Source organism: Coregonus lavaretus, assembly GCF_964263955.1.
Source record: "Coregonus lavaretus genome assembly, chromosome: 12".
NCBI classification, from domain to species: domain Eukaryota; kingdom Metazoa; phylum Chordata; class Actinopteri; order Salmoniformes; family Salmonidae; genus Coregonus; species Coregonus lavaretus.
Genome location: NC_139999.1, coordinates 42862380 through 42879071, shown reverse-complemented (window position 1 = coordinate 42879071; position 16692 = coordinate 42862380). Strand labels below are relative to the sequence as shown.

The following is a 16692-nucleotide window of genomic DNA, read 5'->3' as shown; positions in this document are numbered from 1 at the left end:
AAGACTAAATGGTGAGACTATCTTTATGTCATGGTAATGATGAGTCAGTCTAAGCTCTGTGTGCTTTATACCGTGTCTGTCAGCCTGGTAAAGTTTGACAGCAATAAAGGACTTATCTTTTACTGCGATTCTCTGTGGTGGAATGAATTGTATAAAAACGAAACTTTAAAAAAAGGTGTTTGAGGGAATCAGTTTGAGAAAGGCGAAGAGCAGAATTGCTTATCTTGTTCACATAATGATTAGTTATGTGGGATGCAAGGTTATTTGTAGATCAGTGATTCTGCTCAAAGTGCAATGAAATTGACCTCAAACCCAAACAGAGCAGATTAATTAATGTTCCAGAGACAGCAGGATGCGTTCAAATGTTGGAAGTTTATTGGAGTGGATTTGACATGTTACATGGAGCTGATGTTAAAATAGGCCATGACAACAGTGGCCCTAACAACCACACAACCTTTAGACCCAGCTCCTTCATTAATCGGGGGGATGCATGGTTTCTTAGGCCCAGTTGCAGCACTTGCAGCTGGTGTCAAACACCAGGCCGGCAGGACATTGCTCGTCGTAGGTCACGCCCTTGCTACAGTTGTAGAAGTGGTTGTTATTGGTGGGGTCAGGGTATATGCCGTCAGCCTTCCCGGCGCAGAAGCCAGATCCATTGCTACTACTGCCACCGCTGCTGCTGCCACCCCCGCTGCTGCCACCTTGACCGCTGGGCTGTGGGGGGTTGAGTGGGTGCTGGGTAGGAGTCACTGGGGCGATGGGGTTACTACGGGCTGCACAACCTGGGAGAGACGGAAGACATAGGAGTGGGCGGGGGGGAGATAGAAGAGAGAGTGGGTTGAGATCTTTTCAACTACATTTCTACTACTATTTGAGAGAGTGTTGGAGAGGGTTGTTGTTGAACGTTTGTGTGTGCATGCAGGCTTGCGTTTGTGTCTGTGTCTCTCACCGGCTCCAGTTCCCAGTCCAGACTTGATAGTGTTGATCAGCGGGTATCTGCCCTGTCCACAGAAGGTTCCAGAGAAGTCATCCAGATCCAGACTCCACACCATGGCTCCTCCGTAGCCAGTGTTCTTCAGCCACTCGATCTGTAGGGGAGTGGAAGGTTTACTTAAGGGGGTGAAATTGGACACATTTGTGTTGGTGATAGAGTGTTATCATTTGTTCCATGTTGCTCAGTTGGCAGGGAATGGCGCATGCAATGCCAGGATCGTGGATTTGATTCCCGCTGTGGTCACCCATAAGAAAGGCTTGCACTCACTACTGTAAATCATGTAGATAAAAGCTTCTGCTTAATTCCATATATTATTAGGCTTATTGAAACAGAGTAGGATGCTACTCCATTACCCCCTAGTCATATCTTTCCCCCAACAGACACACACCCACACAAACACAGACCTTGTCCTGGAAGCTCTTGACGTTGTCATATCCGACCCACAGGTTCTGCTGGTTGTAGGCGTAGGGCACCATCTGGGTAGAGTCCCAGGCCTGGGTAGCTCCCTGCTTCAGGAAGGTGCAGATCTAATGACACACACACACTTATGTTAGGGTTGGGAGTTGCATGATTCAGGAAGCTGTAGATGTAATCACTCAAAAACATACACTGGATTTGCATCCAAATTGACACCCTGTTCCCCATATAGGACACTAGCAAACAAGTAGCGCACTGTGTAGGGAATGGAATAGGGTGTAATTTCAGACCTATCCTAATCCTGTCAGTTACCTCGTAATAGGCCAGGAAGCCAGACTGCCTGGTGAATGGTCCGGCGGGGCCGGGGCCGGTGGCGGGAGCGCCCACTCCAGTGTTAGAGCCACTGGCCAGCTGGAAGGTGTGGCCGTAGGTGGGGAATCCAACCAGGAGCTTCTCAGCGGGGGCACCATTGCTCTTCCAGTACTTCATAGCATAGTCCTGAGAACACACACAGTATGTGGTAGTGAAAACACTGGAGAGAGAAAAATTATTAAGATTTATATAACTGGTGGGTCTAATCCTGAATGCTAATTAGTTAAAACCGCATTCCAGCCGGTGTCTATTTCACAAGTTGCCACCGGCTAAATCTATGATGTTAAAATGTCTATTTACTCTGTTCCATCTGACTGCGCAATCCACTGTCTCATCAGCCCAGCCAGCCAACTTATACATTTGATCTCCACCATAAAAAGCATGTAGTCATTTCTTTTAGAGTAGCATTTGGTTTTCAACAGCGGAGATTCATATAAACCTTGCTGTCTGTCTCTCCGACATCTACAACAATTTTCAATATTCAAATTCGATCTCCTGCTGTCCCATAGTAATGAATGTGTCAGGAGTTGGGACGAGACAGGCAGGCAGCGTTTCTCAGCCAGTCGAAATCATGAATCAGCTGGCATAATTTTTTTGAATATATACAAAAAAAATTCAATTGAAAAAAGGTTAAACGAAACACAGCTAATTTGCAGTCTTTCCAGCTTCAGATTGAAGTGATTGTGTTACTGTAGCTGTGTTGTTGGCTAGCTCCTCTGAACATCAGTGTCCTGACAAGTGAGCACATTTTCTATGCCAGGCGATATCACACATTTACATTTTAGTCATTTAGCAGACGCTCTTATCCAGAGCGACTTACAGTTAGTGAATACATATTGTTATTTTTATTGTATTATTCTGGCCCCCCATGGGAATCGAACCCACAACCCTGGCGTTGCAAACGCCATGCTCTATCAACTGAGCTACATCCCTGCCGGCCATTCCCTCCCCTACCCTGGACGACGCTGGGCCAATTGTGCACCGCCCATGAGTCTCCCGGTCGCGGCCGGCTGCGACAGAGCCTGGATTCGAACCAGGATCTCTAGTGGCACAGTGCCTTAGACCACTATGCCACTCATTAGCTCATTGTTCTGGATGTATCCAAATAAATGTCACTAGAAAACAGCTTAAACAAATGCAAATGCACTACTTTGCTGTTAGTCTGGCTGCACTGTTTGACAGGACTGTAAATTAGCCGTAGTTGACTAGCTAGCAAGCAAGGGATCAGAACGTTGCCAGCCAGTATGGCAATGGAACATTTAGACAAATGATTGTATCACGTCCATAGATACAGAATAAAAACACTGAACGACTGGGTCGCATCTCTAGCAACCCTAGATTTGTGTCGGGACTATATCTTGTGGAAGGATGAAATAGTATGAATAAATTAATCAAAATAATGTTTGTTTTTTTATATGTCAATCATTATTTGAATATGTTTGTAACCCGTTGTATAAAAGTGATAATGCCCTCGAAGCCGGTGTTTGGAGGATTTATTGGCAACACCCATGCCAATATATCCTTCAAACACCGGCTTCGAGGGCATTTTCACTTAAATATGTGCTACTCATTCTCAACTGAAAACTAAATAGGCAGGAAGAGACAGATAGATAAGCAGAGGAAGAGAGGTAGAGATAGAGAGAGAGAGAGAGAGAGAGAGAGAGAGAGAGAGATACTCACCACATTGAAGTAAATGTAGTCTCCCTGATCAGCTGGTCCTTTGTAGAGAGGGCTGTTTTCTCCAGTGCTGTGTTCCCAAGCTCCATGTAAGTCATAGGTCATCACATGCAAGTAGTCCAACACCCTGAGAGTGAGTGAGAGAGAGGAAGGGAGGGGGAGAGAGAGAGTTTCCAATATGCCAATAAGTATTTGATAGATCATGCATGTTTTTGTGTACACATTCTTCATAAGAACTAATATATGAATGATGCCCAGTGTGTGTGTACTGACGATCCAATCTCGGCGATCTGGTATCCAGTGTCGATGGTTCCCTTTCCAGCAGCCACAGCTGCAGTAAGCATCAGACGAGGACGGTTGGTGTTCTTTCCTTCAGCATCAAAGGCAGCCATCAGCTCCTAGAAGGAGACCGCGCACAGAGGGTTGTGTGTGTTCATTTTGGTCTTCATGTGTTCATTCTTGTCCGTATGTTCATTTGTGTATCTGTATGTGCGTGTGTTCATCTGTGTGTGTGTGTGTGTGTGCGTGTGTTTATTAATGTGTGTTCATCCGTGTTTGTTCATTCACGTGTGTGTTTGTGTGTATGGGTGTTTGAGTCTAACCTGCAGCAGGGTGGTGAATCTGGCCTTGTCTGCGGGCGGGGATCCTCTGGATCCGGGGTACTCCCAGTCAATGTCCAGGCCGTCAAACTGGTACTGCCTCAGGAACTTGATCACGCTGTTGATGAACGTCTGGCGGTTGGCTGCACTGGACACCATCGCTGTGAACCTGTGTACACCCACACGGCTCAGACACAGGGTATGTGTGGGCATGTGTGTGTGCACTTGTGTGTGTGTATCTCCACTTACGGCTGAGTGCCAAAATTCCATCCTCCAATGGCCAACAGAGTCTTCAGGTTGCTGTTCCTGTTAGCAAATACAAGATTTAGGGTTAGTCCTGGCTTATGTGTGCATGTGTGTGTACCACCGGAGGCTGCTGAGGGGAGGACAGCTCATAATAATGTCTGGATTGGAGCAAATGGAATGGCATCAAACACATGGAAACCATGTGTTTCATATATTTGATAACATTCCACTAATTCCGCTCCAGCCATTACCAAGAGCACGCCCTCCCCAATTAAAGTGCCACCAAACTCCTGTGGTGTGAACATGCCTGAATGAGAATGTGTTTGCCTGCATTTGTGTATTTGTGTGCGTGCCTGCATGCATGCATGCATGCATGTGTATGTGCATGTGTGCATGCCTGCTTGAGTGTGTGTTTGTGCATGTGTTTGTGTGTGTGTGTCTCTCTCTCTCTCACTGGTTCTTGAGAGCCTGGAACTGTCCATAGAGTTTCTCATCGTCCCATTCGTAGGTCTTGATCTCGTTGTTGGCCATGCCGGCAAAGGCATAGATCAGATGATCACAGAGACAGGGGTCCACGTTGGTGGGGAAATACTTGCCTGCTCCTGGCCGGTACTGGCCCCAGTTAGTGAAATAACAGGAGAGGATGTAGGAGGACCCTATGGAACGGTAGTAGTAATGGTAGAGTTAGGAGAGGCAGTTTTGGAGTCATGGTTGTCATGCTCTGTAAGTCAAGTTATTGTTCTCTGATTGGCTACATGTAAAGTAAATGTACTTAAAACATACCTAGCTGCACATGCAGCAGGAGAGCCAGTCCTAGAGAGAGAGAAAGAGGGGAAGAGAGAGACATAAATAAAGAAGGGAGGAAGAGAAAGAGAAAGAGAAAAACTTGAAAAAACTCAGCATTACTTAGAACTGTAATGATAATTATAGAAAGTGCAATTCTTCCCCTCAGACATGAATATAGGCTGGTCATGGGGCTGGCAACCTCAGTCCTTAGAAACATTGACCACAGTAGCATTGACAAAATGCATAGCTAGAGGACATTCGTCAGTGGCCTATTCTCTCCACAGGGAGCCAAAGCTGTAGTACAGAGCCTTGTATGTTTGAATGTTGGTAATTGCCATTACAATGAAAATTAAAATAAAATCTTTGAAAGATAGAAAGAGCATTAGTGCAGTTATAAGCTAAATTAGCCTAAAAGTAATTCCACTTACCGATGCAGATGAGTAGTTTGCCCATGGTTACTCTGTACATCGCTCCATAGGCTGCTGGACTCTTTTATACTCTCAACGAACACTACTATCGCTCTCATATCTCTATGGCTTTCCCATTCCACAGCAAAACACAATCAACCTCAGTCACTTGTTTGAACAAGGGTTTCCACTGCCTTAACTAAAACACTGATAAAGTTAATATGTCCTTGTTTTTTAGATATGCTGACAATTTAAAAAAGCATGTCTGTTTTTCGGTTGTAATAATTTGGTGAAATTGATAAGCATAGAGATGGGTACGTTAGTCCCCCCTTAACCTCTTCAGTATAGCCCCTACAACTAGCCCCTACACCCTAGCTAGCACCTTTCTCCTACCACCAAAACCCTATATACTTGTGGAGATTGACCTTGAAATGGGATAGATGTAAAGAATGTGGTGACCATTCTACCAAGTCAAGCTCAAGGTTGAGCTGTCCCCATATTTCATATCTTATGTTTCAGTTCTAATATTAGTGGGCTGAAGGTTGGGGGGAAGTGCCTAGGGGATAGGGGTACGAGGTGTGACTAGAGGATAAGGGACAAAGGGTCTATTTAAAATTGAGACAGACCTGTAAAAACTCATTGGTCTGCCGAGCAAAAGTTTTGGTACTTGCAATAGGATAATTGTTAACAGTAATAATGTATTACAATGCAGCCGTATAAAAAGTAATTATTAAGAAATCAAGTGTACATTTCAGTGTGTTACCACAGTGGTACCATATTAGTTTTAGTTTATTGGTATCTGTTATTATTACTAATAATTATGATTTCTCCACAATGTCAAAAAAAACTATTGTCTGAAAATAATGTTTTTTTTTTTTCATTACAGAGTCACAATCAGGTTAACTTTTTTGTACTGGAGTTTCTGTAGCTGCGCCATCAATTGTTCAAAAGGAGTTAAGTGCTCTGATATCTACCTTATCACATTTAAAACAGTGTATCAGTCCTTATAAGTTCCTTGAATACAATCACTGCCTAAATTGCGATCATGGTTGAAGGGTGGCATATGCACAGCATACTCTGACTAAGCGCTTTGCTGTCTGCAAAGTTTTTTACACATGCAAACTCTGCCTTCTTTGCCCAGTTCAGGACATTAATCAGGGGGGGAAGCCAAGGGGGAAGCCCGTTCTGATGGGGAGGAATCGTCTGATGGAACAGTTCCATGAAACCATGCTCCCCTGCAGACCTGGTGGTCAACCAAGACCTCGTGCTGCAACAGTAGTGGGCCTGACTCCAGATTAGAAGGTTGCATGTTCAAATCATGTTGGGATGAAGCTTTTATTCCTTTTATTGTATTATTCTTGTTTTATAGTCTTTACTGTACAGTGTCCTTGGGTTTTCTGAATGGCGAGAGACTGAAAAAACAGCTTCTATCTCAAGGCCATCAGACAGTTAAATAGCCATCACTATCCGGCTACCACCTGGTTACGCAAACCTGCACCTTAGAGGCTGCTGCCCTATATACATAGACATGGAATCACTGGTCACTTTAATAATGGAACACAAGTCACTTTAATAAGGTTTACATACTGCTTTACTCATTTCATATGTATATACTGTATTCATATGTATATACTGTATTTTAGTCAATGCCACTCCGACATTGCTCGTCCTAATATTTATATATTTCTTAATTCCATTATTTGACTTTAGATTTGTGTGTATTGATGATACTACTGCACTGTTGGAGCTAGGAACACAAGCATTTCGCTACATCCACAATAACATATGCTAAATATGTGTATGTGACCAATACAATTGGATTTGATTTGAAGGCGCTGTAAATCCCATTTTTATTATTATGACTATTATTTAGGAGTGGCAGACATCTGGCTGTGGGAAATCACAGGTGTGGAGGACAGCGCAGGTGTGGAGGATAGCACAGGTGTGGAGGATAGCACAGTTGTGGAGGACAGAGGTCCAGGTGGTGGAGTAGCACGTAGAGGTTCGAAGGACAGCAGACTGACTGATGCGGTTAGAGGTGAGGACTGGATGCAGTCAGATGGGGTGGGAGCTCCAGGTACTCCTTGAAAGTCATTTTATTGGCAGAATGCTTTTTTGCATCACTCCTAGCTGGCTGAGAGGTAGATTCTCGAATCTCTCTGCATCGATGCCAACAGCATACGCCAGAGCATATTCAACCACCCACTTGAAGATCTGCTCCCTATAAAGGCTAAACTGCATTCCGTGTTGACCCACCAAGTGTGCCCTTCTTGCTGGCTTGCCATGTCTGAGAAGTATAGCTCTCCTGGCTGAATTTACTTGGAGACATAGCCCTGGTGCACTCTCTTTTAGAACTGTCTCCTGAAATGGCAAGCATCTGTACCTTCAAAAACAGAATCAAATGTAATGAAATCAAATCCACAATATTTATCATATACTCAGGATACAGTGGGGTATAAACAGTACAATGAAATGCTTACTTGCAAGCTACTTCTCAACATAGCCCTTGATCATGACTCTCTGTTCCATTGCATTACACATAAGAGCCATTGGACGAAGGCGTCTTCTGTACGGAGGAGTTTTGGTAAGAGCCCCGACACTCGGTCTGAACATTAACACGCATTGCTTGTGTTACAATTTTGGAAGCAAAATAACCTTATCTTTCATATAAGCAAGAAATAATTTTCTAATTAGATATCTGCGTCTCCTAACACCTGTGTGTAAATGGAAGACGGACGCCACAAACGTGTTGTCACTGAAAAATATTGTCGGCTGCAACTGTGTTAGAAACACGTTAAAAGTGTGTATTTTGCATTCGTGAAATTATTTTGATGTGATATGAAATTAGAGGGGTTTATGTTTCTATAACCATACTGCTATTGAGAATCGATTCATTAAAGAGCCAATTCATCTTTAACAGAACATGTAAGGTCCTTGGACTATAAGGAGTAACATTAGGCTCCTTTGGTCCATTTTTGGGCTACCTCCCAACAGTTTAGTGAAATATCTAAATAACAACATTAACACAATAAGGCAAGTGGTAAACAAATATTAAAAGGTTTAAAACGAAGAGTACAACTAGTAGTAATGGTATGTACTATGAAATGTGCTATATCAACAAGTAGTTAAAGTGAGCAATACAAATAAATAGTAATAAATATAAGCAGCAGGAATGGTGGTGAGTGAATGAACGTGCGTACGTGCGCATGAGTGTGCAAGGGCCGTGACGTTTGTAGAGTGATAGGTAACGATGCTTTGTAAGGATGGGTCGGGAAGAGCCCGACGACAGGTGGGTAACTAGAAACGAGGATGGAAAAGATGGCGGACGATGAAGTGGATTGTGAATATAATGGCGGTAGAATCAAGGAGGATTGGAATATTGTTCAAAAGAATGGAAAAAGGAGCAAAGTAAGGTACAGTAGGAGTAAGGTTTATTAGTGAGGAGCAGCTTATAGAAATACAAATCTTGAAGAATCCATTTGAGCTATCCAAACTGGTGGAGAGAGTGATGTGTATAGTGAAGGATGTGAGGATCACGAGAGGCGAGTTTGTTTAGATTTTTTGTACTTCTGAGGATCAGAAGGAACGTGTGTTGCGGCTCTCCCGATTTGAACAGTTTGACGTGTCGTGTGTGTCTCTTCGGAACAGGGCACCCCTCAACGGGATAATATCTGGCGTCTCGTGGGATGTCGATGTTAAAGATACAAAAAATATTCCTGGAGTGATTGATGCACGTAGGATGAATTGAGTGGTGAATGAAGAAAAAGTGAAGAGTTTATCTGTCTATGGTTGGTTGTGGCTGTCAGTTTGCCTTTTGCAAATTTCAAAATACAATCGTGCTACAAATGTACAGTTTGGAAAGCAAATGCTGTCCTTGCTAAATGTGTAATATGATAGGTATTTTAACATGACTATTTTTGTGAGAGGGAGGGTATCTGATTTCATTGGTCCTCAACTCGTGGCTCAGACACTTCATTCAGGATAAATGGAGTTAGCCCTGAGTTAGCCTGTCCCGGAGCAGGTTGGTTGTGAAGGATTCATTAAGTGTACAATGCACAGCTGAAATACCTGGATTATATATAACAATATATTACACTCATTATCTGAATTTCATTCATACACATATGATTTTCTTGTCATTTGTTAACAATACAATTAACTATCACTTAATCAAACTGCTCAAAACTGATAACTACTGAACCACAATTACATAGTGCCTAGTTAACATATATAGTTTGATAACTGCTGTACACTGTACATTTCTATATTTTTACCCCCCAAAATGTTGGAAGGTAAAACCAAATCATATATGGAAGTGTCTGTAAATACTAAATCATAGGACAAAGTGGAAAGAGAAAGCAAAGTGTGCAAAGCTGTCATCAAGGCAAAGGGTGGCTATTTGAAGAATCTCAAATCTCAAATATATTTTGATTTGTTTAACACTTTTTTGGTTACTACATGATTCCATATGTGTTATTTCATAGTTTTGATGTCTTCGCTACTATTCTACAATGTAAAAAATATTAAAGAAAAACCCTGGAATGAGTAGGTGTGTCCAAACTTCTGACTGGTACTGTATGTGTCACGATTCTCTAAAGCAGATCCCAGAAGCAGACCAGGACAAGGTGAGTAGAACGAAGGTGAGTATTTATTTACAGACTCAAGTGTGGAAACAGAATAATCCAGGAGACGGCGCGGGCAGCAGAGGTGAGTTGGTGGGAGTGAATAGGCAGATCCAATGGTGTCACAGAAGCCACCGACGACCAGACAGGGGTGGGGTGATTGTTCCGGGAGAATGACGGTAGACAGAGTAAACGGAGGAGAGTACACGGCAAGCAAAAAGTACAGAACAACAAAACTAACTCTAGTAAACTTGAGGCTGATACGCTGACACAACATACTGTTCATGGCTAACGATCCGGCAGGGAAAGGATGTCAGGTCAGAGCTTATGAAGTGGAGAGGTGATGATCAGGACCAGGTGTGCAGATAGATGATGAGATGCAGGTGCGGGTAATAGAGAGATCTCCCGCCTAGCTTCGTCGCCTGGCAACCAGATAGGGAGCATTCAGGTCACCTCAGGAAACAGACTTCAGAACAGAAAACAGGCAACTCAGGCGGAAACAGACTCAGGAAGCGGGATTCATGACAGTATGTACTGTATAAGGATAATGAAACTGTAAGACGGACATATTTCTCAACATGCTCACAACCTGCCATTGGATACAAATTATAAAAAATGGTGCATGTCAAGTAATAATCAAATACTGTATCGAAAATAATATTTACCATCTATTCTTTCTATTCAGCACCTCAAAAAGAACAGTTTTGAAATGTGTATTTTGTATTTTTGCTATTGGATTAAATGGTAGTTAAAAAGACTAAATGGTGAGCCTATCATTATGTCATGGTAATGATGAGTCAGTCTAAGCTCTGTGTGCTTTATACCGTGTCTGTCAGCCTGGTAAAGTTTGACAGCAATAAAGGACTTATCTTTTACTGCGATTCTCTGTGGTGGAATGAATTGTATAAAAACGAAACTTTAAAAAAAGGTGTTTGAGGGAATCAGTTTGAGAAAGGCGAAGAGCAGAATTGCTTATCTTGTTCACATAATGATTAGTTATGTGGGATGCAAGGTTATTTGTAGATCAGTGATTCTGCTCAAAGTGCAATGAAATTGACCTCAAACCCAAACAGAGCAGATTAATTAATGTTCCAGAGACAGCAGGATGCGTTCAAATGTTGGAAGTTTATTGGAGTGGATTTGACATGTTACATGGAGCTGATGTTAAAATAGGCCATGACAACAGTGGCCCTAACAACCACACAACCTTTAGACCCAGCTCCTTCATTAATCGGGGGGATGCATGGTTTCTTAGGCCCAGTTGCAGCACTTGCAGCTGGTGTCAAACACCAGGCCGGCAGGACATTGCTCGTCGTAGGTCACGCCCTTGCTACAGTTGTAGAAGTGGTTGTTATTGGTGGGGTCAGGGTATATGCCGTCAGCCTTCCCGGCGCAGAAGCCAGATCCGTTGCTACTACTGCCACCGCTGCTGCTGCCACCCCCGCTGCTGCCACCTTGACCGCTGGGCTGTGGGGGGTTGAGTGGGTGCTGGGTAGGAGTCACTGGGGCGATGGGGTTACTACGGGCTGCACAACCTGGGAGAGACGGAAGACATAGGAGTGGGGGGGGGAGATAGAAGAGAGAGTGGGTTGAGATCTTTTCAACTACATTTCTACTACTATTTGAGAGAGTGTTGGAGAGGGTTGTTGTTGAACGATTGTGTGTGCATGCAGGCTTGCGTTTGTGTCTGTGTCTCTCACCGGCTCCAGTTCCCAGTCCAGACTTGATAGTGTTGATCAGCGGGTATCTGCCCTGTCCACAGAAGGTTCCAGAGAAGTCATCCAGATCCAGACTCCACACCATGGCTCCTCCGTAGCCAGTGTTCTTCAGCCACTCGATCTGTAGGGGAGTGGAAGGTTTACTTAAGGGGGTGAAATTGGACACATTTGTGTTGGTGATAGAGTGTTATCATTTGTTCCATGTTGCTCAGTTGGTAGGGAATGGCGCATGCAATGCCAGGATCGTGGATTTGATTCCCGCTGTGGTCACCCATAAGAAAGGCTTGCACTCACTACTGTAAATCATGTAGATAAAAGCTTCTGCTTAATTCCATATATTATTAGGCTCATTGAAACAGAGTAGGATGCTACTCCATTACCCCCTAGTCATATCTTTCCCCCAACAGACACACACCCACACAAACACAGACCTTGTCCTGGAAGCTCTTGACGTTGTCATATCCGACCCACAGGTTCTGCTGGTTGTAGGCGTAGGGCACCATCTGGGTAGAGTCCCAGGCCTGGGTAGCTCCCTGCTTCAGGAAGGTGCAGATCTAATGACACACACACACTTATGTTAGGGTTGGGAGTTGCATGATTCAGGAAGCTGTAGATTTAAAACACTCAAAAACATACACTGGATTTGCATCCAAATTGACACCCTGTTCCCCATATAGGACACTACCTTTGACCAGAGCAAACATGTAGCGCACTGTGTTGGGAATTTAATAGGGTGTAATTTCAGACCTATCCTAATCCTGTCAGTTACCTCGTAGTAGGCCAGGAACCCAGACTGCCTGGTGAATGGTCCGGCGGGGCCGGGGCCGGTGGCGGGAGCGCCCACTCCAGTGTTAGAGCCACTGGCCAGCTGGAAGGTGTGGCCGTAGGTGGGGAATCCAACCAGGAGCTTCTCAGCGGGGGCACCATTGCTCTTCCAGTACTTCATAGCATAGTCCTGAGAACACACACAGTATGTGGTAGTGAGAACACTGGAGAGAGAAAAATTATTAAGATTTATTTAACTGGTGGGTCTAATCCTGAATGCTAATTAGTTAAAACCGCATTCCAGCCGGTGTCTATTTCACAAGTTGCCACCGGCTAAATCTATGATGTTAAAATGTCTATTTACTCTGTTCCATCTGACTGCGCAATCCACTGTCTCATCAGCCCAGCCAGCCAACTTATACATTTGATCTCCACTATAAAAAGCATGTAGTCATTTCTTTTAGAGTAGCATTTCCTTTTCAACAGCGGAGATTCATATAAACCTTGCTGTCTGTCTCTCCGACATCTGCAACAATTTTCAATTTTCAATATTCAAATTCGATCTCCTGCTGTCCCATAGTAATGAATGTGTCAGGAGTTGGGACGAGACAGGCAGGCAGCGTTTCTCAGCCAGTCGAAATCATGAATCAGCTGGCATAATTTTTATGAATATATACAAAAAAAATTCAATTGAAAAAAGGTTAAACGAAACACAGCTAATTTGCAGTCTTTCCAGCTTCAGATTGAAGTGATTGTGTTACTGTAGCTGTGTTGTTGGCTAGCTCTTCTGAACATCAGTGTCCTGACGAGAGAGCACATTTTCTATGCCAGGCGAAATCACACCTCATTAGCTCATTGTTATGGATGTATCCAAATAAATGTCACTAGAAAACAGCTTAAACAAATGCAAATGCACTACTTTGCTGTTAGTCTGGCTGCACTCTTTGACGTGACTGTAAATTAGCCGTAATTGGCTAGCTAGCAAGCAAGGGATCAGAACGTTTGCCAGCCAGTATGGCAATGGAACATTTAGAACAAATGATTGTGTCACGTCCATAGATACAGAATAAAAAAGTGATAATGCCCTCGAAGCCGGTGTTTGGAGGATTTATTGGCAACACCCATGCCAATATATCCTTCAAACACCGGCTTCGAGGGCATTATCACTTAAATATGTGCTACTCATTCTCAACTGAAAACTAAATAGGCAGGAAGAGACAGATAGATAAGCAGAGGAAGAGATAGAGAGAGAGAGGTAGAGAGAGAGAGGTAGAGAGAGAGAGGTAGAGAGAGAGAGAGAGAGAGAGAGATACTCACCACATTGAAGTAAATGTAGTCTCCCTGATCAGCTGGTCCTTTGTAGAGAGGGCTGTTTTCTCCAGTGCTGTGTTCCCAAGCTCCATGTAAGTCATAGGTCATCACATGCAGGTAGTCCAACACCCTGAGAGGGAGTGAGAGAGAGGAAGGGAGGGGCAGAGAGAGAGTTTCCAATATGCCAATAAGTATTTGATAGATCATGCATGTTTTTGTGTACACAATCTTCATAAGAACTAATATATGAATGATGCCCAGTGTGTGTGTACTGACGATCCAATCTCGGCGATCTGGTATCCAGTGTCAATGGTTCCCTTTCCAGCAGCCACAGCTGCAGTCAGCATCAGACGAGGACGGTTGGTGTTCTTTCCTTCAGCATCAAAGGCAGCCATCAGCTCCTAGAAGGAGACCGCGCACAGAGGGTTGTGTGTGTTCATTTTGGTCTTCATGTGTTCATTCTTGTCCGTATGTTTATTTGTGTATCTGTATGTGCGTGTGTTCATCTGTGTGTGTGTGTGTGTGTGTGTTTATTAATGTGTGTTCATCCGTGTTTGTTCATTCACGTGTGTGTTTGTGTGTATGGGTGTTTGAGTCTAACCTGCAGCAGGGTGGTGAATCTGGCCTTGTCTGCGGGCGGGGATCCTCTGGATCCGGGATACTCCCAGTCAATGTCCAGGCCGTCAAACTGGTACTGCCTCAGGAACTTGATCACGCTGTTGATGAACGTCTGGCGGTTGGCTGCACTGGACACCATCGCTGTGAACCTGTGTACACACACACGGCTCAGACACAGGGTATGTGTGGGCATGTGTGTGTGCACTTGTGTGTGTGTATCTCCACTTACGGCTGAGTGCCAAAATTCCATCCTCCAATGGCCAACAGAGTCTTCAGGTTGCTGTTCCTGTTAGCAAATACAAGATTTAGGGTTAGTCCTGGCTTATTTTTGCATGTGTGTGTACCACCAGAGGCTGCTGAGGGGAGGACAGCTCATAATAATGTCTGGAATGGAGCAAATGGAATGGCATCAAACACATGGAAACCATGTGTTTCATATATTTGATAACATTCCACTAATTCCGCTCCAGCCATTACCAAGAGCACGCCCTCCCCAATTAAAGTGCCACCAAACTCCTGTGGTGTGAACATGCCTGAATGAGAATGTGTTTGACTGCATTTGTGTATTTTTGTGCGTGCCTGCATGCATGCGTGCATGTGTATGTGCATGTGTGCATGCCTGCTTGAGTGTGTGTTTGTGCATGTGTTTGTGTGTGTGTGTGTCTCTCTCTCTCTCACTGGTTCTTGAGAGCCTGGAACTGTCCATAGAGTTTCTCATCGTCCCATTCGTAGGTCTTGATCTCGTTGTTGGCCATGCCGGCAAAGGCATAGATCAGATGGTCACAGAGACAGGGGTCCACGTTGGTGGGGAAATACTTGCCTGCTCCTGGCCGGTACTGGCCCCAGTTAGTGAAATAACAGGAGAGGATGTAGGAGGACCCTATGTAACGGTAGTAGTAATGGTAGAGTTAGGAGAGGCAGTTTTAAAGTCATGGTTGTCATGCTCTGTAAGTCGAGTTATTGTTCTCTGATTGGCTACATGTAAAATAAATGTACTTGAAACATACCTAGCTGCACATGCAGCAGGAGAGCCAGTCCTAGAGAGAGAGAAAGAGGGGAAGAGAGAGACAGAAATAAAGAAGGGAGGAAGAGAAAGAGAAAGAGAGAGAGTTTATGTTACATCAAACTTTAAAAAAGTCAGCATTACTTAGAACTGTAATGATAATTATATAAAGTGCAGTTCTTCCCCTCAGACATGAATATAGGCTGGTAATGGGGCTGGCAACCTCAGTCCTTAGAAACATTGACCACAGTAGCATTGACAAAATGCATAGCTAGAGGACATTCGTCAGTGGCCTATTCTCTCCACAGGGAGCCAAAGCTGTAGTACAGAGCCTTGTATGTTTGAATGTTGGTAATTGCCATTACAATGAAAATTAAAATAAAATCTTTGACAGATAGAAAGAGCATTAGTGCAGTTATAAGCTAAATTAGCCTAAAAGTAATTCCACTTACCGATGCAGATGAGTAGTTTGCCCATGGTTACTCTGTACATCGCTCCATAGGCTGCTGGACTCTTTTATACTCTCAACGAACACTACTATCGCTCTCATATCTCTATGGCTTTCCCATTCCACAGCAAAACACAATCAACCTCAGTCACTTGTTTGAACAAGGGTTTCCACTGCCTTAACTAAAACACTGATGAACTTCATATGTCCTTGTTTATTAGATATGCTGACAATTAAAAAAAGCATGTCTGTTTTTCGGTTGTAATAATTTGGTGAAATTGACAAGCATAGAGATGGGTACGTTAGTCCCCCCTTAACCTATTCAGTATAGCCCCTACAACTAGCCCCTACACCCTAGCTAGCACCTTTCTCCTACCACCAAAACCCTATATACTTGTGGAGATTGACCTTGAAATGGGATAGATGTAAAGAATGTGGTGACCATTCTACCAAGTCAAGCTCAAGGTTGAGCTGTCCCCATATTTCATATCTTATGTTTCAGTTCTAATATTAGTGGGCTGAAGGTTGGGGGGAAGTGCCTAGGGGATAGGGGTACGAGGTGTGACTAGAGGATAAGGGACAAAGGGTCTATTTAAAATTGAGACAGACCTGTATAACCTCATGGTCTGCCGAGCAAAAGTTTTGGTACTTGCAATAGGATAATTGTTAACAGTAATAATGTATTACAATGCAGCCATTTAAAAAGTAA

The 16692-nt window shown here is 43.7% G+C and overlaps 2 protein-coding genes across 2 annotated transcripts; both read right to left on the bottom strand.

Moving 5' to 3' along the window:
• Window positions 1-401: 401 nt before the first annotated feature.
• On the bottom strand, window positions 402-5559 carry LOC311138174 (acidic mammalian chitinase-like; the record flags this gene model as incomplete). Its single annotated transcript, XM_084172844.1, has 11 exons — window positions 402-782; window positions 950-1088; window positions 1399-1521; window positions 1724-1909; window positions 3464-3587; window positions 3734-3858; window positions 4063-4228; window positions 4309-4365; window positions 4760-4961; window positions 5089-5118; window positions 5520-5559. The coding sequence occupies 11 exons, from the start codon at window positions 5557-5559 to the stop codon at window positions 499-501; spliced, it is 1476 nt and encodes a 491-aa protein (XP_084028970.1). The 3' UTR covers window positions 402-498.
• A 5715-nt stretch (window positions 5560-11274) lies between these two features.
• LOC311138142 (acidic mammalian chitinase-like) lies at window positions 11275-16027 on the bottom strand (the record flags this gene model as incomplete). The annotated part of the gene is made up of 11 exons (XM_084172811.1): window positions 11275-11655; window positions 11821-11959; window positions 12270-12392; window positions 12608-12793; window positions 13921-14044; window positions 14191-14315; window positions 14516-14681; window positions 14762-14818; window positions 15211-15412; window positions 15540-15569; window positions 15988-16027. The coding sequence occupies 11 exons, from the start codon at window positions 16025-16027 to the stop codon at window positions 11372-11374; spliced, it is 1476 nt and encodes a 491-aa protein (XP_084028937.1). The 3' UTR covers window positions 11275-11371.
• Between the last annotated feature and the right edge of the window lie 665 nt (window positions 16028-16692).